General features: G+C 36.4%; 1 protein-coding gene across 1 annotated transcript in view; it reads right to left on the bottom strand.

Moving 5' to 3' along the window:
- Window positions 1-23,555, bottom strand: part of unc5da (unc-5 netrin receptor Da) — a 208,318-nt gene extending 184,763 nt beyond the window's left edge. The window contains exon 1 of the mRNA XM_015001705.2: window positions 21,778-23,555. Coding sequence (XP_014857191.2) covers window positions 21,778-21,862 — 85 coding nt within the window. The 5' untranslated portion in view covers window positions 21,863-23,555. The remainder of the gene's footprint in view (window positions 1-21,777) is intronic.
- Window positions 23,556-26,961: the final 3,406 nt, after the last annotated feature.

The raw sequence follows: 26,961 nt of genomic DNA on the forward strand, positions 1-26,961 counted from the left end.
AGCAGGCATATATTTAATCTGGTCCCATATAACACATTTCTTATGAACACAAGCCACAACAGACAGCAAAATGAGCTGCATCTGTAACTGTATCTGTTGCATTAGTTTCCATTTTGGAAATTTGGACCACACAACAGGGGGAGAAAAAGCTGAAAAGGCAATATTTTATTTCTCTAAAAGACGAATTAGAGCATGTAGAAATTCTAGACATTTTCCTAAAATGACTTTAGGGGTAAGGAATGGGAAAATAAACCTTGTGTTTCTCAGTATTTATTGGAATAGATCCTAAGTGCAACAGCAAAAGTTGCTGAGTTTCAGAAATGTTCAAGGTACGTGATCCACAAACTCATTATTATAAGTATAAATGGCACAAGAAGTATTGCATTGCAAAGCAAAATACTAGAAAATATGCTCCTTAGGTGAAAAATAATGGGTAAGTGGTGAGGGATTTCAAGCTAATGCCTGCACAATAATGGGGGAAAAAAAATCAGTGGTGGACATTTCATTAGTAAAATTATTTTAGTAAGAAAAAACAATGTCTGTGTGAGGTCTAGAGGCTACTGAGTCAAAGTGCCTTTGTTCTTGTTGTTGCCGGGGGCAGCTTGATCGGTGTCATATGACTCACCCTAGTGCTGCAGCTGCTATGTGTTTTCAGTATTTAGCTGTCAACCTGCACCCAACAACCAGACCACTACAAACGTGCACACCGCAGGGTCGAGCATCATACTCTTTTGTAGACCTGACAACTGTTCTTTTCTGAATCTGTAGTAACTGTAAATATGCGGTGATATCAGCTGTGACCGAATTCAGACAGCTTCCAGCTTTATCGTGCCTGGTGTTCAAAAAGTAGAAATCCAGACATAACATGCCCAAACGTCTCCAGCTTGAACTGACAGCATTCTGCAGTGTGGATGTTGTTACTGAGTAAAGAGCATTTAGAGGTATGAGGAGGTGTTTGAAAATGAGGTCAAAGAAAGCATAGAGATGCAAGACGTTGTATTAAAAAAAGACAGAGATATAAATAATTAATAACCTCTTGCTCCAGGAAAACCAAAACATATGTGGAATGATTATATGATATTATACATTATATTAGGTTGTACTGTATTGTATATTATAATTCTCAAAGAGAAAATACAATTGACTGAAATCTTACTTCTTAGTATAAAACTTTACAACAAATGGAAATCAGAATCTGATTATTTCACCAAGTTTGTGCTCACAAAAAGAATTTGAGTTCAATTCCACTTTTCTCTCAATTTACATTATAAATATAAACGTTTTGCCGCTGAAGGCCTGAAGCACAGTAGCCTCATACAAAAAATATAAAAAGGGAAATAAAAATAAAAGCACATTTTTGTTAATGTACACATAAACAATGTTTTAACAAACCATAAAAAACATGGCAAGTGCAAGCAAAGAAGAAACTCCTGTTCTGACAATGAACACATTACTTTAATCTAGTTCAGCCTGTAAAAACTCAACAGCAAACACTGGTATGTGCAACCAATAGCAAAAAAAGGACAAATTTCTGCCATTTATCTGATCTACATCAACTGTTCAGCCTAATGAACATATAAAACCTGCCCTGTGATAGATGATGAAATGAAGAAACATCTAGGTTGGTTGGACTTAATTTTTTTAGAGTCAATGCCATCTCACATATTATCAGACTTTCTTACCCATTATACCTAAATTCCCACATATGATATGCAAGCAAGCTACCCAAATTTGTTTCGTCATAATTCTGGGTGGAAAAATAGTTAATGTTTAATAATCTGCCAGGTTTTCTAGTCTCAGTAAAGGTTGTTCACCAACAGTGGCCTGAATGCCTGTGTTGGATCACTTTAGCTCAGGTTTTCCACCAAAAAAAAAATCTTCTCCTGCCCCGACAACAATTAAATATAAATATTATATAACTTCAGAGTAATTTTCTCAATGTTTTGTACTTCACTAGCTTAATACCACTCATAGATGATTCATTGTCAAACACTTTAGGTTCACTAAGACGTATCCAGTTTGATTTTCAGGAGTTTTATAGTTTGTCACAGGGATTGTAATGTTTCTAAGCCTCTCATATTTGACTACTTCAATGTTTTACCTCACAAATCTGCTTTACTGTTGATTAAATGACACCAAAGCCTCTTTGGAGAACCACTAAATATCACCAGTGGTACACAATGCAGTTTGAGAAGCAACAATCTAGGTGGTTTAATTAGACATTGATTGACTGTCTCTGCTGATTATCACTAGCAATGCTGCAGGTCAAATCTGATAGGTCGCTAAGAAATGAAGCCCATTTTATTTGTCTGGGGTCCTCACTTCAGAAAAGACTGATGCATGGTCTTTGTGTCTCCTGTTCATTGACTTGTTTTTACCAACATGGAAATAAATTATTAAAAGGAGGCAGAAAGTTTGCATTTGCTTTGGAAAAAGAACTTGTCTTTTCTCTCTTATTTAACTGAGTTTACAACAATTAAATAGGAAATTAAATAACCTTGTTTTCAGATATTTCCAATAAATTGGAATATGCATTTTGATTAGGCTTGTTTGTCAGCTTAAAAGTGCCTTTTGAAAATAACATTTATTCAGGTGAACTTTTCAGTAACACCACATTTTAGTATTAAGAGGTTTATTCAACCCTATAAGATCTAATTAATATTCTTACTTCGGATATTGATTTGAGCTCCTAAAATAATTTAAAATACTCTATTGTATAACTGTATGCATTGTAATGGGCACATGCTGTGTAAGCTCAGTTTATGTCAACGTGTTAAATATAAATAAAACATTACAACACTTTAGATGCAGATCCTTATAGAACAATATCTGAATTTTACATTAGAAAACAGTCAAAACAAGTATGTACTATGAAAGATACCAAGTAAATTTGCCAAATTTTCTAATTCAGCTACAGGAAAATTGAGGAAAAATGTTTTCAAGTGGGAGCAAGACATTAAACTGCAATATGTGACAGCTGAAGTGCACCCATGCAATCAGAGTTTACCAGCCATCAAGGGAAAAAAAGCTATTTTTAAAGCGTCTCTTGCAACACATTTCCATTAAAATATCGTAAGACTAGTTCAAATATTTTGATGCAAATATGTTCCAAAAGTAGCTTCAAAAATAGTTCTCTCATTTGAACATCTGTTTATTATTCTATAAAGAAGAAACAAACCCTACAATGAACAGGCATCTAATGGGCTTCAAGCTGATCTCAGAAATAGAGAAACAAGACTTACATAAAGAAAAAATATAATTACAGAAAGAGGGTTAGCTTGTGTCATGTTAGCTTAACCTTGAAAAACGGCTCTGAAAATTGATTGTTTTCTTTTCTCTTTACGTTGGAGAAATAATACATTTGGTGTCAAAAATATATCAGTGTCTGGGCTTCTCTGTATCTGACTTTAAAAGGTGGAGGTAAAAGAAGCTTCTCCTGAACACCTGTCACTGATCTCAATTGAAATACAAGAAGTCTGAAGGACTTGAAAATGAGACGAAAGAAAGCACTTACACAGGGCATCAGTATGGGTTAGATGTGGTGCAAGTATAACTTTTACAAAGATAGAATACAAGACACTTCAGCTGCATCGCCCTGTGGGTTCTCATGCCGTTCTTTCATGCGGGCTGCTGAAATAGGCAACCAACTCTGTGAAAATATTACTTCATCCTTAAGGTTGTAATTTGCATCAATAGAAGAAGGAAAGAATAAGACATGAAAAGTTAAATATAATGTTGTCACATTAATAATAGTCGTAGATGGACTCGCTCTGGAGTTTTCATATTTTTCTACATGAATCCCAAAAAGAAAGACTGTATAAAGTATAACTGACCATGGCTTTTAACGAGGTGGATGCTAGATATGGTAGTAATACAGCGTAGTTGAATGTGTCATATTTTGAGGAATGTAATAAAGGATGCACCAATGTCCCTTTTCTACACTGTAGAAAGTATCACAGACTCATATCAGAGCTCTCAGCTGTAGGAAAGGGTAATTTTACTTAATTTAATATCTTAAGGGAGAATGGTAGCTGGAGCAGAGTATTTTTGTCAATCCACTCCCCTTCATGTTCCACCTCCTCTGTACAACCCTTCACAAAGATTGCTTCAGGGCTGAAGAAAAGCTGGGGCTAAAACCAGTTCTGCACAAACCTCGCTTTTAAGAAAAGTCTATACATGTTAAATAGTGTTTAACTTGGGGCCATTCCAAAAGGTTTTTGGAAAAGAAGAAATTATGCTAAGAAGGTGGACAGTGAGGCTTTCACTCAAACAACAGCATACGCACTGCCAAGCCTGTTGGTGAGAGCATCAATCTAAGACTTATCAATGGTATGTGTGCACTGCTCAAAGTGGGTGGAATAATGAAGGAAGACTGCCTCCAAATTATTCAAGCTGAGCGCTCGAAAATAAAAATTATCACCACACATCAAAATTGAGCTGGTGATGAATAAAGAGTGGTGACATTAGGATTGTAGAAAGGCCTTTACCTCAACCCTATTGAAAATCATTGGATTATTCATCTGTCATTAAATCAGTTGGACCAGTTCTCATTAGAAAAGAGTTTAGATGTCAAGTCAGAATTATATCAGAAGATTATTGATGTATTTAAGGGTGAAGGTTTTATATTAAAACATTTAATATAATATACAGTATAAAGGAAGTGAATTATATATGATTTGTATGAAACAGGTGATTGACTTTAAAAACAATGGCTGTCAACACTCCTCTGTATCAGTTCTCTGTTTGCATTAAGACATGTCATATAGATTTTAATACAACTGTAAGTATCATTATAATAGTTAACTGATGCAATATATTATGTGTTTTCCTGTTTTTAAATACAAGAGCTGTTTTGTGTTGAGTGTTCATCTTTACCTCAAGGCCGTAGACCTAAAAAAAAAAAAAAAAAGGTTCTGCCATTACAGAGCATCTTGTATTTCTATAAGATATAAATTACTGCTTCCAGATTTTTTGAAAAGGTCTTCAGAAATCACAAAGTTGGTCACAGTTAGTTAATTTCAAACTTACTTTGTCATCCATATGTGTGTGTATGCAAAAAAAGCTGTTTTATTTTTACTTTGGCTTGGAAAAAACGCTTGGTTTGTGATATTTTTATCATTTGCCAGTTCCCCTTGAGAGGTGAGTCAACTATTTAATTTTGGACACCGGACAAAACCCAAGGCTTTGCTGTAGGTCAAATCTGTGTCTGTGTGCGAGTGGCTGAATAACTAATTTAACATGATGGTACAGAATCTGTAGCCTCAGTTATAAACCTGTTCTTTTAGCAGACGCTACATATGAAAAGCAGGTAAAGTGATATACAGAACTCAGCAGCGTGCAAGTAAAAAATCAAAAGTTTCTGTAAGGAAAATATATTTTTAAAACTGATGAGTCAGAGGAGTTAGCAATGAAGGTGAAGTAAATATTCTGATATGTATTCTTCCAAACTGCACTTTCCCTCACATACGCTGATAAAGCTTGATGGCTTGGAAAATTAACGTTGCACAGGTGCATGCATTTGCATTTACATACTGCTGTAACATTCACTCATTACAGATATAAAACATGCAATGTGTAAGGACCAAAAAAACCTTTATTGCACATGGAAAAAAATCTTGAAACAGATGAGAATGAGCAAGAGATATAAATTAGTACGACTGCATACTGTGTGGTTGGGGATGCATACAAAGACAAATCAATGAAAATAAAAACCACAATTGGACCACAAAGGATCTTTTTGCCATCACTTCACTCCCAAGATTACCCTTCTGGGAACAAATCACATTAATATTTATACGCACATATAGAAACAGAAATACTCAGGAAAAAAAAATGTGACTACAAAAATAACGGGAGCATAAATTTTTTTGAATAAGTTTTTCTGCCCTTAAATAATTAAACTTAAAACAAAACTTAGCAACAAGGATTTCACTTGCGTGCCAAGGTGACGCTAACAAAACAGCCTTGGTAGAGGCGTGCTGATGTCATGTCTGCTTTATGACATTCACTGCTTCATTATTATCAGTCAGCGAGAAAAAAAAGTACAAAAATGCAACAAATGTTTTACAGTTTTGGTCCCAAATTGAACAGAGTCTACCAGACTATTGTGTTAAAACACCCCAAATGCTTCCTTATTAGCAAAAGGGCATTGCAGGAAGTATTGACAGCTGGGATAGCAGTGATTGTGCCACTGAACGAATATACTCAAATTTAAAGTTGGCTTTATGTCTCTGCAATAAAAGAGGATATTATTCAAAAGGCTTTTTATCCATCCTCACCTGGGTGCCAATAAAAATGGTCAGGCCTGTAATTCATATCTGCCATTTTCTTTGATTAAACAAAGCTCTTTATTATCTACCTTCAACTGTGTTGTAGAGATGTAAAAGCAAATAGAAAGGACTCTACTAAATCCCTATCAATATAACGGATCAGCCCTTCTTATGAGTCATGGAGAGGAAAATTGGGCCTCATGAGTAGGTGGGTTAAAATGCTGCCACAGAGAGGCTGAAATTGGAAAGAAGGTGGAACAGCAAATATTCCTCAGCAGCCACTTATTAAAACGCAGCGTCATAACCTAAGTTTGTACTTCTCATCGAGTTGAGCTCGTTCATTAATTTTAAGACCGGAAATCCAAAGTCTAGGCTTGTTTGAGGAGTTGGGCGACTTATAGCTATAATCCCAATTAGCCTGGTTGTTTTAAATGCAAATACGGTATTTGATAAGGAAAACAGAAAACCTACATGTTACAACTAAATATAAAGTGAAACGGAAAAACCCCTACAAGTGATTTAGGTTTTATGTTCACAAGTCATTTTATTTAAAGTCCAAGTCAAGTGTCAAATCTCTAATGACTGAAATAAACATTCTTCTCTTATCAGATGGATGCCATTCAGTCTATTACAACACATGTAGGTTATGAAACCAAATAAAATCTGTTTGGTTAACACAAACGGTAAGCTGTTAAAAACACCACTGCTTTGACCAGCGTTAAGGATTGTTTTTGTGAGTTCTCATCAACGAGTGTTTAAGTACACACTGGATGCCAACTCTAACATTTTTAGCAAGCAAATATTTGCTACTTCCTGTGTTTGCACAACTTTCTCACCTTGCCTGTCAATGTCATAAACAATCTGAAAGTGGTGAGGAATTAAACGCTAAGGACTACTTCATACCCCCAAGTCCCAGCTCTGCTGTCCGTTCCCACCTTCGTGGCGTAAATTCTGTCATGTCTGTCTGCACAATGCGGCATACTAGGGCTATTCATGAATGTCTATGTGTTGCCCAGATCTTTGTGACATTTCTGACAGTGACAGCAATACACCAGTTCTAAGGGAACCATAAACACACGGTGGAGAAAAAAAAAAACTATTTTCCCCCACTTGGAGTATCTTTCTCCAAGAAACCAAAAAAAAAAATATCACACAAAATTACATTAGTTTCCTGGTAAGAAAAATCACTTCATTCTGTCTTTTTTTATTTCTACTGCATTATCAACCCTTGTTAGGCTTAAAAAGAAAACTGTGTCCCTGAATGAAATTCTGTGACTGAAAATAGCTCCGTTGGGCGAGTTGCTGTCGGAGCAGTCCAACCACCTCGCAATCACAGACATGGACAGGTACATTAGTTTAACTGGTGAAAGTTATGCTAACTGCAGCTGAAAAGTTCTTCAAGAAACATACTTCCTGTTGAGGGAGGAGAAAAAGTGACCTTTCAATTGTGCAACGTTTGCCATGAGATCTTGTTTAATCTCTAATGAAGAGCTTCCTGTGTTGATGATGCCAGAAAACAGAAATTATTTTCTAATCTACTACAAATTAGACAGTTTAGAGACCAGACAGCAGGATTTGAGTCGCACTTCTTGGCAACAGCAGTAGGAAAACAACTTAGAGAAAGCATCAAAAGCAACAGAAAAAAAAACTATAGGAAGAACTGTTTACAGCATAAATATAACGCTATATGTTTTAGTAATCAGATTACTTACTGCGTAACCTGCTGCATAAGGGATCCGTTAGTGAAGATGCCATTTTTTTAATTAAAAATTAAAAGTCTGACGTCAGTCATCAAGCTCTCATATGTCTAGTATACATGTATATAGCTTAGCTAGTGAGATGGCAAAGAACAGCAGGTTTATATCTTTTCAACACTAAAGTTGTTGATACCCATGGTTGAGATTTTGGCTTTAGAGTGACACAAAAAAAAGTTTTCTACAACCTTAAAATACTTCAGCTCACTTAAAAGGAACAAACATATTTCTCCACCTGTTATACATTCATTGTGAAGCTACAAATACCTAATAGTATAATATTCTTATTACATAAGGCAAGTTATAAAACCCATACAACTTAGAGCCTTATAATATCAAACTACAACCTTCTAATTGAAGTATTTAATTTTTAATATCCTGCTTGTATGCATTATTAGCTTGACGATCATATTTGAAGTGCTGTGCGTTGACTTTGTTGCAGTTTGACTTGATGCACACTGTATATATTTTTTGTGGCTGAGATGGTAAAGTTAATTTTAAAAATTTATATGGAAAATATAATGACAAATCAGAGTTAGCAGCAATGAAAGTATTGGTTAACTACAATAGTCATAACAATATTCAGCAGCAGCATCACAATACATGTTTTTCTAACATAGTGCAACTTATTAGTAAAACTATGAATTCCAAACAAGTTAAATGTTAAGTTTAAATTATAGACCGTCAACTATAATGTGGAGTAGGTGTGTACTGCGACCTGTAATTAAACTGCAAGAAGTAATGATCCAATTATGTGTACTTAGCGCAATTATTCTCATTTTTATATGCAACACTGATAAATACATTTAAAAAAACCATGACAGTAATTTTGCAAACGGTTGAATTCGCAGCAACCATTGTAAGAAACAACAAGCTTCATCATGGCTCCAGAAAAAACAATCCCAATGAATTCTAATAAATGTGTCAAGTGTCCATACATGTTTACCTTGTGGGAAAAAAAAGCTTTTGTTATTTCAATTTTTTATGGATTTTATAAAACATTAATATAGAAAACAAGGTGTAAAACATGGAATATTGTATATAGGATTACAATTAGCTATGATGTCTAGTTATTTAATGAAAATGGCCAAACAGACTCCACGCCAGTGGGGAATCCCTGTGGGACGGGTAATAGCATCACCAGTTCTGTTGTGCCTTTGGGAGTGTTCTCTATTAGCCTTGAAAACAAACTAAGTAGTTCTGTAGGTTATCATACACCTTGTAGGTCAGCAGAGAGAGCTGAGTGTCAGGGGTGCATTACTCCATTATCTGGTAGCTACACTGTAAAAAGCCTGCAGCAAGGACATTAAATGCAAACTTATATACTTGTACTGATATTGTATTCTTAGTGCTCAGAATAATGGGGAATTCTTAAAGTTGTATTTTTTTATCCAAAGGTCAAAATCAGGGTCAGGGTTGTCTCAGGAGCTCTATATGCAAAGTCCCTATTTGGACATATGGACATTAGGAGAATTTATTAACATTTGTTTCTATTGTCCAGATTGTCCAAATGACCCAATCAGTTCTATTTCCACAAATTTAGTTGTGACAATTATTTTTTTTCTTGTGATGTGAGATCTGATTGCTGCCACTGGTTTGTCAAAACCAGAAAATGATCCACTGAATCAGGACCAGTCCAGGTCGGAGGTTAGAGCCCCACCATGATGTAATTGGTTCCCTCAGGAACCCGCCCGCATACAAACTTCACAAAATCAAACTGGAAGATTACCCCGTGGAGAAAAAAAAAAGAAAAAAGGATCTCTTTGTGCAAACTGCTTTGCATTGATTAGCTCACTCTAATCAGTTTCTTTACATTTTCTAATCCCATTTCTTTCCATGTAAAGATTCCCATCAAATGGAGTGGTTTCTGAGTAAACCATACAAATCAACATTAAAAAGAGGTTTACCGAGGAGATAATGTGTGAAATAAACACAGGGTGAATGTGGACTGCCGATTGGAATTGGTTTTTATAATCATATTCTCTGGACTTGTTAGGATTATAGATATACAGCTTGAATTTGCAAGAGAAATGCGAGGAATACCTAGATATTAACAAATCTCTAGAAGCTTTACGGGGGAATTAGAATGAAAGCATCGCTGCAACCTCAACGTTGACAGTCAGCAGCAGGAAAGCTTTCAGTAGAAACACTTGTTTATCCCTTTTCTAATCAAAGAGTTGGACATACTTGATAAACAATGCATGCCAAAAAGTTGCAACAATATTCTGCTGCATAACAGCTTGTTTTTTTTTGTCTACATTCTAATTCATGGCATGCTCATTTCAAGCTGACATTTCAATTTCAGTTGCTCTTTCATTTCAGTGCTTTGAGTATGGGTCTTGTCAGCACATGTATGCGTAGGCTGAAGACCATGACAGGTGAACAATTCCCAAAAAAAAAAAAAAAATCATCTGGATGAAATACTGTATATATGCAACAGTGTGATGTGCAATTTCTCACACAAATAATAGATCTGTCTGTTGACACCAAGAACTGATTCTTTTGCAAAAGTAAGATATGGGGGGAAAAAAATACTCTCTCTTTTAGCTTGGCCAGGTTAGCATAATGCAATCGACACTTGAGAATTTATGACCTTTGTTGAATTTGAAATGCAGCATTTCTCTGATCAGTAAGCCGAAGTTACAGCATCGTGTCAAACTCTAAACTCAAAGTAGGCTGTGTGTTTGGAACAACCGTCATAACATTACTGTGAAAAACTGCATATCCTACACAAAGTTACTTTCCCGATACATCAACAATCTGGGCTCAAATTGTGCTGATTTTCTAAGAAACAGACTGAAAAATGTTAACCAACATAACAAGGTAGCTGTTTAATTATTTTATTTTGATTTGTTTGGATGTGGGGAAAACAGCAGAGCTGTAAAGCTCAGCAGGAGTGCAATAATGTTGCAATATCAGAATGACGATATTTCTTGTTAAAGTGAAGTGTGTCTGCTAACACGTGGTTTAGCTAATGTCAACATGTGTCACCTTCTGGTGAAGATAAGCATAGACAGGGACTATATGGTCCCCGGGAATTAATGGGTGTGATAAGCTTTTCACCCTGTCGTATCTGTGTTTGAGACTCTTATGCTTATTTTAGAAAGGATACAGTTGTCCTTCTTCTCAACAGGCTGGCTAACAACATTCAATGTTTTTACCCAAATTAGAAAAATCTCCGGCCTGCTAATTGTTTGTGTGACGGTTTTCTGGTACCTGGTAGAAAACAGAAACTGTGTCAGTCTGGCAAACAAACAAGATACAGAGGAATTTTGAGAATGCATCAACTCGCTAACCATTAGCTGCAAAAAGTATTTGATTCACTTTATTTTTCCTTTTTAACCAATTTTTATTTGTGTTCAATTACATCTACTTTCCTGTTTTTTTTTACCTACAACTTGTCCATAGTAAATGTAAAACTTTAATATTCCTACTTATATAATAGATCTTAAGATATATAAAATGTGAAGCCCGTAAAATGTTATTTTTATTTCAACTGGGGCTGAATCAAGATAGAATGAGGCTGAAATAGGCAAAGCTATTTATTGATTGCCCCGTCTGCGGGTTGAAACAAAAGTACTCCTTAAATGAATGTATCGATGAGCCGGATAGATGTTATCTGTCTTAATGACAAAGGAGAGTCCTTGACTGAAGGGGAACCTCATCAAAGCTACACATGCATAACCTTGCATCAGTGTTCAGAAAGAAAACGGAAAACATTCAACCCCAAGAGTAGATAAGCTTTTAAATTAACCCAAACAAAGTTCATACAGAATGAAAAGAAAAGATTAAACTAAGTCAAGAGGTAATTTAAATGTATCTTTTTTTCTTTTGAAACGCTTAATTCTTTATTGGTTAAATGTCGCTTAATATAAACGAGTGAGACGTATAAAACGGATGTTGTCATTGGCTCATAACACTGGCACCAAAGATGGGAAGCAGAAAAATGCCATAAAACAAAATACAAATTATCAGCTTATCATTAAATGCAGAGATTTTTAAGCTACATCGGTAGACACATCCCCTTTCAACTGTATTTCACACATCATGCAATCCTACTTAAGTCGCCCTCGCTAGATGAGTAAAAGGAGCAGCTAAGAAATGCCATGGTGATCGTTAATAAAGACACTATTTGCTGATCATAGCCAAAAGGGTCCAAGATGTGATGCAGAGCACCTTTAAAACAGGACAATACACCAGGCATGCTGGAAGTTGTGCTGCCTAAGCTTTACCCTTTTATTAAACTCTTGCTCTTCGCTACTGAATACAAACACAAAAACGATGTGGGAGAGGTAAACAGCTGAAAAGGAAGACACTATGAATCAACCTAAACATAGATGTGCCTTTTGTCCCCTAAAGATTACTCTCACTGTTCAATAAGAAGGATGTTTTTTTTCTTGACAAACCCGCTGAAATTTCTTTAATGAAAATGAGGCAAGCTGCAGGGATCCCAACATCATCTTCATTCTGCTCAGTCAGGTGCAGAGAAAGTACTAACACCACCCCTGAGCTTTTATTTTAGTTTTTTTTTTTTTTAGTTTTTGTGTTTTATGTTTCAAATAACATTTTAACATCTCAAAATATGACTGACTGCCATAACAATAAGATTTAAATGTTTGCTTTGAGAGGCAATCAATGACTTGGGGATGTTAGTCAAGAGTTTTGTCTTGAGGCTCTTGTTTTTCTCGTGTTCTGTCTCTTAAATCTGGGTTACTCTTTTACTCTGGGTTTGTAGTTCCTTTTGAGTCTTAGTTTAGATCACTTTGTTAGCTATCCTCCTCCCTCAGTCTCCTTCTGCCACAACTGTGCCACATCTTCTTTGATCCGTTCATCTGGTTCCTTTGTCATTTTTCCACCTCTATTCAACCTCCTGCTTTTTGTTTTGCTCCATACTCATGCCTGTTCCATGCCCTGTTCGTTTCATAGCAGCTCTGTAAAAGTCTTTATTTTCCATTACTAGAAACTCATCACTTCACCTTTCTGCCTCTGGTTCTGCCTGCTTTTGGGTTCAACCAGAAACCAAACATGACACAATTACTAGAAATGCTTTGGGAAGTGAAAGAAACATGAATACAAAATTTGATGTAACATTGTATTTCCAGTATATTCTAGTATTGCCTTTTTAAGTCCTGTTATAAGAAACAGTTTCCACCACAAGAGAGACAGGAAGACATGTAAATAGAAGTCCTTTGATTAAAATTATAATTTATTAAATATCAGCATGACCACAGATGCCAAAAAAAAAACATGTACACACACACAAAGCAGAGCAGCAGCAGTGATGCAGTCATATCAACAATGTCCTAATTTACACATGACATGTGGTAACATCCTGAGACATTCCTGGGAGGGTTTAAGTCTGAGTCACACGGGTAGCATGGCGAGTGTGTTGTCTGCATTTGGCTAAGCTGCTGTTTCACAGCATGTGAATCTTCACACCACTGATCTTTCTGCTACAGTGATGCTCCAGTCAATCTACTGACAGAACATTCACTTTAAATGCTACTAATTTGGATTATATATATGCTATTTTTTATGTAATAGGGAGGCAATTAGGTTTAAAAAGTGAATACTGTAGAACTGATGAGAATATGAGACGATTCCTACGCATTTACCGACCTGTGGTGATTCAACAATCAGGTGGCTTCTATAGTACATCCAAGTACAACTCATTGATTGGATTGTCTTTAATATATAAAAACAACTTAGTAGTAAACACAACAAATATTTTAATCTACAGTCTTATTCAAAAATTCCTAAGCAATAACATTAACCATTTCTGGCGAATTTTGATTGTTGCATAATCCATCTAGGCGCTGATCGTCTATAACAGTTTATCTTTAAAAGTGCCTATACTTAAAACCAAGTCAGAGAGTTTCTTTACCACAAGCACCGTTTCCAACACTATTGCTTATTACTCTTTGTTGATGCTGACACATTAAAAATGTGGTTGTTTCTGTTTCATTTCTTTTTGTGTGTAGATGTTTGATGAGTGGACCTACTGCAAATAGATTTCCCATTGGGGACAATAAAGTTACGATTTATCTTTAACTTTATTCATGTACAAAATCTACATTCAGTTCTACACCCGCCACTTTTTGAAATGAAAAGGTGGCCAATTTACTTATTTTTTATGAAAATATTTGTTTCATTTCTATCTCTATTTGATTTTGTTTGTAATTTATCTTTAATAGTGGGAGTATTAGCAGCTGGTCATGCTTTCCTAGTTTTTAGTTTCCTTTTTTCCCAACCTGTTTAAAAAAGTCTGTTTTAAAATAATAAAAGCACCGAATGCATTTATATATTTTCACATTTCCACCACGATCTTCGGTGTACTTAATTTGGAACTTATGTGACACGTTAACTTGAAGTAGCCCATTATTGTAAAGAGAAAAATATGATACAAGTTATTCTATTTTTCCAGAAAGAAAACCTGAGTCTAATTACTCTAAATAAAATCAAGTGCACCCAGTTGCCTTCAGAAGTCACCTAATTTTGAACACTGCATATATTCTCCTTGCTCTGCTGTATGCTTGGTAGTTTTCTTTAGACACACGTTGGTTTATGCACTTCTTTAGAACCGTGTTTCTGAACACTCACTCAGTTGAAAGAAGATTGAAAGACTCTGAAGAGAAAGCATCAAGGACCTACCTAACTGAGCTCTGTGCTTCAATTTATGAATGATGGAGCTTTGTTGGTTTTACAACATACTGCCACGCATGACTTCAGAGAGTTATTATGCAGGTTTCATATGCCAAGAGGGACTCTTAAACCTCATCTTGTATTTCTGACACCTACAAAAGAACCAAACAGAAATTGAGAACATATATTGCCGAAAGAAATACAGCCTGGGCCTCTTTCTTCTTCTGCAACTTGTGTCACTGAATGTTTTGGGGGGGTTTTTGTTCTAAGTTAGAGACAGTGAGAGCTGAAATAAATTTTAAAAGAAAAATAGAATATATGAACACATTTTTATAATTTAAACATGGGGAAAAAACAAGAATTTGACCTTGCACACATTTTTATTTAAATTATTTTCTGGGCATGTTCCCTATATTTACTGAAACGTACGTTTCTGAAGTAAGTTAGTATAAACAACATTTTCTCCACATTCCATAAATTAGGAATATTCATATTACATTGACCTTTCTTTTTATTTGTTTCAAGATATTTTCTGTCTTTTTTTTTTAACCCTGCGCCTAAAGAAAACCAAATCCGTTAGAATCCAAACTAGAAACGTACAATATATCAGGATTAATGTTGGTATCGGCCATTGTTAACCATTTTTAGTGCACCAATATTGGTCCCATAAGTAAAACTGGGTCAATATTAACAACTTATATGCACAAATATTGTGTATCAACCATTGTGATCATATCAACAGATATCAATATTAGACAAAATTTTATATCATTGCATCCCGTTAAAAATATTTGACAAAGACATTTAAACATTACTAGAGGTAACCAACGGTTACATAATTAAAACGAGTGCCTGGTTGCACCTGTTGCTTCTTGGGAAAGCTTGAAGTCATAACACCTGGTCAGGCTTTCCCTGACCAATACTAATTTCTGATTTTCTTTGAGCTCTGACGTGGATTGCTATTTTTATTTTTTTTTTTATTACGAGGACTATAACACATAGAAGAGGAAAAATGTGCAGCAGATACTTTGATGTAAGAAGAAATTTTAGCTCCAGAGGAAAAGATAAGAATATTCTCGGCTATCCATCAAAAGCATACACTACCAAGCTATTTAATTTTTATTAAACTCAACAAAAAAAGCTTCAAAGTAAAGCCTGATGGTTTACTTGTTTATAGACCAAACAAGGGTAGTTTTAATGGACTTAAAAGGAGAAAAAAAAAATTCTGATCTCTGGACGAGTGATCGGCAGATCTGTCATTTATAGACAACTCCACACTGGGGCAATGCGTTTAGTCAAATAATTTTAATGACAACTCAAAGATCCATTTAAATTGCCATGCTATAAAATTATTAAAAACATATAAGATGCTAAATTATTTTACAAGAGATTAGAATAAATGTCATGACTGAATTAAACCACCTAAGCATGTCATTTCTGATTGGTCACAAGAAAAAACTGAAAATATATGTATGCATATTGAAAGTAAAATACATAACTTTATGCCAAAATTGGCTTTAACGGTGAAGGAATATGGTAAATCAGGTCTAAATCAAAGATTAATTTCAACAATAAGACTCATTTATGGTCATTGTTGCTGCCGGATGCCAAAAATACCCCGCTCTCTTTACGATCAAAGTCATTAAATATGTATTTGCTTTTGATTACTCTTGAAATTAATTCATCAGGAAGAGCAGTGACAGGCCCTCGCTGTTACTGACAAAATGCTGTGGCAGTTACTGATAACATGAGCTGCTTAAGGATTCTGCACTGTAACCTTCCTATCCGTCTTTCGCTCTCCCTGTGGTTTTTTTTCCTCCGCTCCACACCGAGCTCTCTTTTCTTCTTCAGTAAGGTGAGTTGAGAAATGATACACAACCCAAGCATTTGTCAGAGGTACAATCCACTGAAACTAAATTACATTGAAAGAAATTGCGAGAGAAGAGTGGGCAACGAGAAAGGATGAAGGACCGGGGCATTTATGAAATAAATGCACTTTAGAGGGGACAATAGTGCAACATATCGGCACAAACTGGAAGCTCAGAAAGAAAGAGAAAGACAGAAGAAAGAAAGATAGATGTGTGGAGAGCATTTAGCATTGAGGTAAACAGTGTATGGTTTGAATCTAACATCTGTGGCAATGCCCTTGAGTTGACCAGTGAGGCATTGAAGAGTGCATTTGGGATGGACAGTTATCTCCAAGGCTTTTCTTTCAGTGGTATAAAAAACATAACAGCAGTGTCAGGTCTTGCTGAAGAGAAAGCCTCAAGGCTGAGGAGAAAAGGCTGCAAAGCAAATCTGCAAGAGGTAACGCAAATGGCCCCCCTTGACACCCTGTCATTGTCTCCACGCCTTGACATCCATGGAACATTAAAAACTGGCACTGTGTAGAACGACACATGCATGAAAACACACAGCATGTCTAACTGATGGGGAATAGTTAAAATATGATCCCTAGATGAGTGTGTATCTATGTACATGTTTTTGTTGATGCAGTCCAGAGTGTTGTTTATGGAAAACCATACAAGAGTTCATAGTGATGTATCTGTTCTCTTTCTCAAAAGCAGGTAATATTACTTTAGCACTAAAATTCACTTCAAGTATGGGGTCATTTTACAAATATTGAAACGCTTATGAGTGAAAGCATGGAATTTTTTAAGGAGAAAACAAATGGTTGCTATGCTAATTCCTCCTTCCTTATAGGGCTAAAGTTAAAGCATTGATGAAATCCTCAAGACTCGACACAATAGCCATAAAGGTTTGCCATAACACTTCATTGCTCTATTTTCATATCCTACAGAATACATTTTCTTGTACTTTAAAGCTTCCCAGTATAAGGTTACAAAATGCTTTGCTTTAAAGTCCATTTTCCCTAAGCAGTACCCCCTACCCATCTTTGGTGAGCCTGGTTTCCGTTGAATGTCGAGATGAAATGATGGGAAAGGGGCTTGATGGGCTTGAATAAAGTAATGGACTCCCTTTGAATAATGCAGTAGTGAAGCGGGCAGTATGACCACCATAACACAACTGTGGATGCCTTCCCAACTGTGCCACTGAGTTCATATCGTGTGAAACGTCAGTGAAATCAAACTCGAAGCTTGAGCATGATTCCGGCAGTCATTTTTGAGATAAATAAAACATGTCAGAGATGACTCTTGCCCTTTATTCTCCATTCTCTGGTTCACTTCTTGCCTCTCTCTACAGTCTTTTTTTTTTTTTTTTTAACCATGCCAGACCATGATGCTTTTCTACCAGCATGTTGTCTGGATTACATGTTCTGCCATGTGAATCCTCAACAAAGAGCTTGCTGAATCGTTTTGATCAAACAGTAAAATGAAATTTGCTGTATTGTGCCTGGGCTTTGGAGCACTGCTGTGTTGTTGTGACATGTAAAATTTGCAATGCAAGACATTTTAGCTACAAAAGGGCTGAAAGTGGCGTTTATTCAGCTGAACATGATCTAAGGTTAATTTGGCATTCGTAAGGAAGGACACCAAGCTGCTGCTGCTGCTCCAGCTGCTTTATACGTTTAGAGATGCTGGCGTCTTGCTTTGGGCAAACAAGCTACACATTTCAGACCAAGGTATTACTTTCATTTTGAAGCTAAACTTATCAGTACCTAAATAACATTTTAACTACATACGAACAAAAAATCTACAGCTTCACATCACTACCCGTAAGCATTTGCATCTCAGCCACAAAAAATATACCAGTGACAAGCATAAAAGGCAGATAGGGGGCATAATACAAGAAAAAAAAAAACTCGTTAAAAAATGCATTAAACTGCATTGTGGAATGTAAACCCAAATGCCATCCAAACGAGTGTTGAAATGAGTAAATACCTAATATCCAAGAGCAAGTGAATGTAGTGTATAATGATGTGTGAGCTGCATAGTGCTCCCTTTCCCTCAAGTGTTTGGCTGGTGGCGGGGAGCAGGTGACGAGGGCCGAGGGAAGCAGAGTCCTGCTTAATGACCAGATGATGTGTTTTAAACAGTGCTGGACAACTGGAGTTAAAGTATACTGAGAACTGGGTTTAGTAAATAAACTTCAATGAAAAACAGATGTTTATTTCAGCAAAGAGGCATCAATTAAAGCCTAAAGCCAAACGATATCAACGATGGGGCATTCCAGCAACGGAAAAAAAAAAAAAAAAACAGCAGCAGAACATGTCAGTGTTGTTATGCTATACTTTTAGCTTTTGGTTCATTTAAAGCCTTAAGCCTGGGAGGTGAGACACTGAGAATAATAAACCTCATGTAGAGGATCTAAAAATGACATTTCCACTAAACTGCAGTGACCATAAACAGTGATGCAGAGAGAGGCAGCACACCTGCAGTATAATTAAAACTAAGTGACTGTAAAGTATAGATGTATTTATCCCCCAACATAGCGACAAGATTTAGAAAAGAATGATATGCAAAATTCCTGGTTTTCCACTCAGACATTTTTGAATGTTACTGAATCTGGATCTGTGTGGTTGGATGAGTTACAACATAAAAGTAAAGCCACGAAATTCCACTTTTTACTAAACTGAGATCTAAAGTTCTGTGCATCATTACACACGTTGTGTTTGCAGATTCAGTCAGTAACCAAAATTGGGCTCAAGAAACTCTGCCTACCAAGTCAAATATGTAATATACGATTTCACTGCTTATTAAAATACTAAAATATTTGACAGCTCATATTGTACATGAAAGTCATCATCAAAGCTGTACAACTCAGTTGGCGTTGCCGCTATTCAATTTTAAGTTACTAACTTTCCCCCCAACAATTTGAAACATGATGAAATCTTTAAATGACAAATAAAGCCTGCATCAGGAAACAACAGCCTCTGGGAGCCTTTATGAGATTCACACTCTTCTAAAACCAATAGAAAGGTATGTAATTACATTAGTCCGCAAATGTATGTGCAGTCATTCTATTTCAGCTCAGCGTGAGCATTACATCCAACTTGTTCTGTTATTTACAGTGGGATTATTTCCTTGCCCGAGCTTCCTCTTACTGTGTTTGGGTATCTGATAGTGCTGAGCGGAGCAGCAGGGAAGACAAGTTAGGTGACAACAACAACACTTATAGGCTGAGAAAAATGTGTCTGGTGAATGAAAGTGCAATGAAGGTTTCCCGACAAGTGCTAATCCTCCTAGCACCCAAAACGGATAAAAACGAAGGGTCTGAAAGCCTGCCAAAATGTCTCCGTGTGGCTACAGCGTTGGAGATACTGAAACGGCTGCTTCCACTGTCAGAAGAACGCGTCGTTGCCAGAACACCAGTAGCTCACACCCTCAAACTGTTAATGCTCCAGTTCCAACACAAAAGAAACGAGCTGTCAACTTAGAGGAAATGCTGAGTTACATTTTGTCACAAACATGTTATGAGCATCATACTGAGAGTCGGTGCTAAATATATCTTGGTTCAACATATATATATATATATATATATATATATATATATATATATATATATATATATATATATATATATATATATATATATATATATATAATATTTATTTATTTTTTGCAAGTTCAACAAGCGTGATTGACACTTTGGAGATAAATAAGAAACACTGAAATCTTTAAATCTATGGAGAAAAACAAGTGTTCTTTTCCTAATATGCATATTTTGTTAGAGAACTGAACATTGCAATATGATTAATGAAAAGTACATGTACTTTTTTAACAAGGCTTATGAGAATAATTAACGAGAAAAATCAATTTAAAAAAAAAAAAAATCTGCAACGGATTACCTAAAGGGAAAACTGTAGGGAACTCAAAATGTATGTAGGTATATATATTTTTTTAATTCAACCATAACTTAGAAATGCTTTGCAATTCTTCTATTCCTTTGCCCTTAGAGTTGCTTTTCCTTTGTGCATCCTTTCATGTTTGCATAATGTACTTGACTGCTGACATTTATATTATTGAAAAACATAAATATTTATCACAAACCGCCTGAGTAAGAGCCATCGCCAGCCAGCAAAAAGGACCTATGCAGCTTATATAAACTGCCTCCTCAAACACAGTGGCACATTTTACTTTCATGCAGTTGTAGCATTGTTTCCCTGCCAAGCCCTGGTCACTCTTTCTGAACATCACAGCAACATTTCACGAATGTAATATGGCCACAGTGCAGATGCTACAAAATGCAATTCCAAGCCTGTTTTTTTTTTTTTAAGGTCATCTCCAGGACCTTCCATATATCAACAACAAAAGCAGCCTGATCCTTGCATGAAAAGCTGTACTTAAGATACTTATGCTAAATCTAATATGTATGCTATGCAAATTTCCAAGTCGAAGCTAATTTTAAAACTTGCAATGCAAAGAGATGAAAACCTTCAGGGCTACTTAACTAATTGACTTGCAAATGCTGCTTTGTTACACTGGCATGCAAGTTAAATGGAAGTCAAAGGGTCAGCATGGATTCACCCAGAGAAAAAGACTTTATGATCATCTACTCCGCAGCCAAGATTTGCAAGCTGCACATAACAGCTAATTATCCTGTTTTCATTTCTGGACAATTTAGCTACTAAGCAATTATTTTCCTGTACCACCAAACCTACAGCAGAACAATGTATCATGTGTGAAAACAATTGCCCACGCTTTTGGATATATGTGAACCTGCTGAATATCACTATTTTCCCCCTCACTAAACTCAGAAGGACCTGTCATGTAAAAATGTTTTAAAAAAAAAGAAAAAGGGGTGGAAAAAGCGCACATACGCAGCTAAGCGCTAGTGGACACTTCTTCACGCACTAATATGCAATTATTTTTTTTCGTGACCAGTTTTAGTGCAGCATAAGAGCAGCAAAAATTATTCAACTTCATTTCTATACGGTCTAAAACATCAATTATATGTAATTAATCACGGCAAGCAGACGTCCGCGTCACTGTTACGCACCATTAACAAAAACTTGCCGTCATTAAAATCCAGTCCGTGAACATATCGTACTACTTATGAAGTGCACGCACGTGAGAAATAGGAAAATTACTTCTTCCCCCCCTTCACCCTCCAAGGTAACTACAGCCAGCGCCAAACGAAGCAACATTTCCATTTATACACCTTTGAGTTTATTCTCGCAGACTTAGAGCTCATTAAAGTCTTGTGCTTACCTCGAGCTAACGTCGCCGGGACTTGCAAACCAAGGAGCACGAGGATGGAAAAACTCCAGCAGCATCCTCCCGAAAACTGTCCCATCACTGCTGTGCTCGTCTCCCTCCCCGTCGGGTCTGGGGCCACCTGCTGCGGGTCTCGAGCATTTGTCGTCCCTCCACACCCCACCTTTTTTTCTTTCTTTTTTTTTTTTTTTAAACCCCTTTCGGTGTCCCGGCGGGCTGCTTGCTAGTGTGCACAGTCAGGTGCTGAGCTGTGGAGCTATGAACCTCACCTCGCGGAATCGCAGTGCGGTGACTGGGAAAGAGACGGGAAAGAAAGTGATGCTGAGCTTTGAAGCTGCCGACACTCAGCTGAGCGAGAGCGGAATAATCACTGAGCGCGCGGCAGCCGGCAGCGGCAGCAGTAGTGGCTTTTTGGGGTTTTCGGAGGAGGAGAGAGAGGAGAGAGCAAAGAGAGAGAGAGGGAGAGGGTGGACCTGTTGAGAAATAAAATGTGTGGATAAACGCACGTGCAGTTGTTTGTTTGTTTGTCACGAGCGGATACAAGCAGTCAGATTGTTTTAATTATTTGTTATTCACGCCTTGTTTTCAAGACAGCAGTGTGGTGGTGGCCGATATCGGAGCGGGCGTCTTGGGGATGGGGGTGGGCTCTTACAAATGGCTTTTGAAATTGCGTTTTTACTAATTAATGACTATCTGCAGCCTCTGAGCATATGGCTTCTGATTGGTGTCCTTTTGCCAATTAAGCGTGCATTATCTCAGTTAAACGAGGCTATAGAGCAAGATAATATAATTCATCTTGCACTGTAATGATTAGAGCTTCTATTTCTCTTTTATATTAGAAATGATTGAATATTCTCTTCTTAAACAGAACATTAAAGCCAGAACGGACCCGTGGTGGTATGAGGCTCTAAGTAGGATTTTATTTAAAGGGGTTGCTTCGGCTAAGTCCATGACAATTACTGAGAGTTGGGGGACGAAGGACAAAGATTAATGTTTTATTTACAAGAAATCCAAGAAAGAAAAAAAAAAACTATTAGTGCCTTATAATGAAAATGAAAATGTGACCGCAGCTCAGGCAACATACATTATTGATAAGTATTGAAATATGACTCTTTATGCTGTATCTTTTGTGTATATTGGTACATTTGTAAAACCAGCCAGGGACCATAAACAGTGACACAATGTTCCTATGCTGCTGAGATTACATCTCAAAAAAAAAAAATCTTGTCTTTGGCAATCCCTACATAAACGGTACCCAGTTTCTACCACCTCCAAGCAAAACTTAACTTACAAAACTTACTTGTTAGAAACAGAATTAAAATTAACTCACCAATCAGATTGTTTTTTTTTTACCGATACCATTCAGATTTTATTCAGCTATTAAAACTTAACCCTCATCAAACCACAGCCCAGTCACAAGGGACACATTGTACAACTGATGGGTAACTCTTTTTTTTTTTTCTTTGTGGCATCCACTACGTCATGCCATCCTGAGCAGAAAGCCATACTAACAATTCCAGAAACGTTTTATTTCATCATTATGTTTCTTAATGAAATTCTTTATATTTTGTATACTGTAGACTCACCAACTAGTTTAGGCTATTTGTATCTGAAGAGGCATTAGCATTTAAATGGCGTTTTAATGCTAGTTAGAAGAGGATAAGCTCATTCTTGCCATTGGGTAGGTTTGCTTATTAAAGGTTGTTTTTGTTGGGGGTTTTTAGGTGGATTTCTAAAGTAATTACAGCAGTCAGATTGTTGTGGGGCACAAATTAACGATTCTTATTGAAATGCTGGAGAAAAACACTACAGTGAAATTAAGATGCTTCAGTCAAGCACCTCATGCACTCACTACACACACAGCTGAGCAGTTTTAGTGGCATCACTGCAATTTTTTTGTGTTGTGACAAAAAGGTAATTCAAAACTCTTTCCAAGATGGCACATTTAACCATAAAAAAAACAACAAAAAAAACAAATGTGCCTTTTCATTAGTAACTGTAAATAGCTCATGAGGAGCTGCTGCTGTCATGAGAAATGTGACAATCCTTGAAAGAAGTTATGCTTCTTGACACAAACCGTCTGTTAACTACATACAGTATTTTATTAACTTACGTTTCAGAGATGTATATTTGAACGTAGGTCTGTTTTTTTTATGCAAATCATTCCACTTTAACCCTGCTTATTGCAGGATTGATGGAAACCTCATTTGTTCATTTCCCCCGCTTGGAGCTAGGGGTTCTGCTGTCAGGCGAGGTTAACTAGATAATAACCCAAAAGAGACCCATACGCCGTGCATTAAGTATTTCTCATGGGCTGAAGGCTATTGAGCTAACTGTCAGACTATGAACAAAAGAAAGACATTGGAAATGTTTGTGCAAAATAGCCTCTTGTTATATGTTTGACTTACAGCTTGCGCTGCAATGTGACAAATTCAATTGTTGTTCCACTTGTCAGAGTTTTGACTTGTACATAATCAGTACATATGACAGGACACACGTTAGATACTGAAACACAGTAATAATACTAGCAATATCCCCTTGCATCTCTAATGGACTTCACATTGTCCCGTATTTATGTTAAAGGCTCTGAAAATTAAAAAGCGTTTAAGTGTCTCACTGTGGAAAACAATGATATGAATGTTGCTAAGCAACAACTAATTTTTTTTCTTTCTTTACTGTAGCAAGTCAACTGACAAATCCAAACAGCTGGCTATGCAGGAGGAAGATTCTTGCTCTGTGCAGATCATTCAATTCAAAAATACTTTACTTCTCTCAAAGGGAAAAAAAAACTTTGTTGTAAGCATCTTCAAACAGTCGATGATGATGATGCTGTAGACGGAAAGGCTCTCCAGTAGCAGTCAGTCTTGCAGCAAATCTGAAGAGACCTCTGACTGAAGACAGTTGCTGTGTGAGAGCTTTCAATTCAATTGATTCAATTGAATCAATTCACTTTGAATGTATTGATTCTGTAGGTACAATGCTAACCGCTGATTCGCAGCACACCGTGCCGTTCACGCAATGTGAAATGGTTTGTTCCTGCTGTAGGACAAGATCAACAGTGATTATAACCATGTAGCCTAGCAAAACAACAACATCAGTGTGAAGGGATCATGGTAGACAGGTGCTCACTCTCTCTCTCTAACTGGGTGAATCATTTAATGAAATGATTGGTTTCAGTTCATTCACTGAAATTATATGTTCATTTCAATGGATCATTCATGAACAACACTACAGCGTCGTTTCACTATAATATGTTTGGATGAAGCAATCAGCTGTTGACAAGCACTGCTTATCCACCCAATTTGCTTTTGCCAGTCTTTATTATAGGCATTATTTAAGCTTTTGAGATGCTAATTGACTACTTCCAGTTGTAAAAGTAATATTTTGTTGAGACAAACTCCTCCCAAGCTGCACAGCATCAATAAGCCATAACAACATATTGCTAAATAAATATCTAATATGAATATAAATACTTTCTTCCATGAAAACACGCCGACAGTGTAAACAATTTGATATGTTTTTACTAGATAAAGACAACAAAGAACACAGGTATTAAGAGCCATTCAACACCACCGAGAGCTCTGATGTCTTGATTTCAGACTTAATTTTTCAAATTTCTGTTATCAGCTTGTTTTGGTTCATGTTGTACTGACAGCTTTATGTTTTGTTTTGTTTTGCGGAATCAGTTTTCACAGTTTTTTTTTTTTTTAACTTCCATCGGTATTCATGTCTCTTTGTCTTCTTTGTTCCGAGGCAAATCGCTTCCCCTCCCTCCTCTGACGTTAGCTAGCTTTGCCAAGCCTATGTTTATCTCGTCTCCGGTTCTAGCTTGTAATAAAGTTCTTTTATTCTGCATCGTGTCCTGGCCTCCGGCGTTCGGTAATCCATCTCCATCTTCACCTTTAATTGTGACATTCTTGCACTCACGAAGTACAAAACACACATTCACAGTTTGATAGAAGTGTAATGTTCTGCTTATAAGAAGATGTACAAGGCAGTTCTAGTAAACAAATGACTTAATTATAATGAAAATTCAGAAAATAGATGTGATTACATAGGAACAGAAATAACATTTTCTCTTTAGTCACATTTATGTATTTTCAAAGTGGTTAAATTATTTGTTCTCTTTTTATAATAGAACATTTTCTGTTTTGGAAAAAGTGAATTATTAATATTATTATTATTATTATTATAAGATTCTTCATTAGGCTTGCTACAAGCATCCTGACAGATTTGTCTTACTTGCAGTGCATGACTCTTCAAATAGTATAAATTTAACTTAGGTGGCTCTAAAGTCCTAGAGCAGAAAGCTATAATTATTTCTTTAAAAAAAAAATTAATTGTATTAATTGCAACAATTAGGAAAGTGTAGCTAGGGGATGAATGAGTGGATGATTTCCCAGCGGCTCTGTTTGAAATTATTGCCACACAGTTCTGTATGTTTTTTTGTTTTATTTTTCCCCCACCAGAGATAAAGATTTTCCCTTTCAAAATAAAAGAGACAAATTTCCATCTGGCTGCCATTTGTCTCTGAAGGACTATTGACCTCTCTCTGGTCATTTTGAAAAAAAAAAAAAAAGAAAGAAAGAAAAAAGAAAATCCATCCGCTGTGATGCTGTGCATATGGTTGATCTTCTGTAAGAGTCTGCCTGCTTCATGAAGTGTCTCAGGCTCAAGTCACCATTAGAACCACTGATCACTCTACTTGGCTGGGCAGGCAAAGGCAGGCAGCCTGTTCAAGTATAACAGTAGTCCTTGAAACACTGTTTTGGTGCCTCTTATTCATCCATTTATTCCTATAGTTTTGTGTTGCACAGTCCTATCTTTAAAAGCTGCAGGCAATCTTTCAAATCAAGACCAGTCATTATATACAGAGCAGGTTTGTACTTTCTTAATTATGTTGATTAATTGCGTTGTTTGTTGAAGTATTTCAAGGACCACATACAAAAGCTGAAAGCACTGGAGCAGATTTGAGCTTCCCCAACATTTTCTGAAATGACGAATATTTAGTCTCTCTCTTTTTCTCAAAAAGAAAACTCTTCAAAGATGAGCTGTATTTAGACGAGTCTGTCACTAAGCAATATTAAAATATTTAAGATTGAGTTTTTCAAACAGTTGTATTCACAAGAGGTTTAGGGGGCCACAGTCAAGGGGATTAGCTTTACTTGCAAACGAAGC

This window comes from Poecilia mexicana, unplaced genomic scaffold, assembly GCF_051168715.1.
Source record: "Poecilia mexicana isolate PSO_F unplaced genomic scaffold, ASM5116871v1 scaffold_12, whole genome shotgun sequence".
NCBI lineage: Eukaryota > Metazoa > Chordata > Actinopteri > Cyprinodontiformes > Poeciliidae > Poecilia > Poecilia mexicana.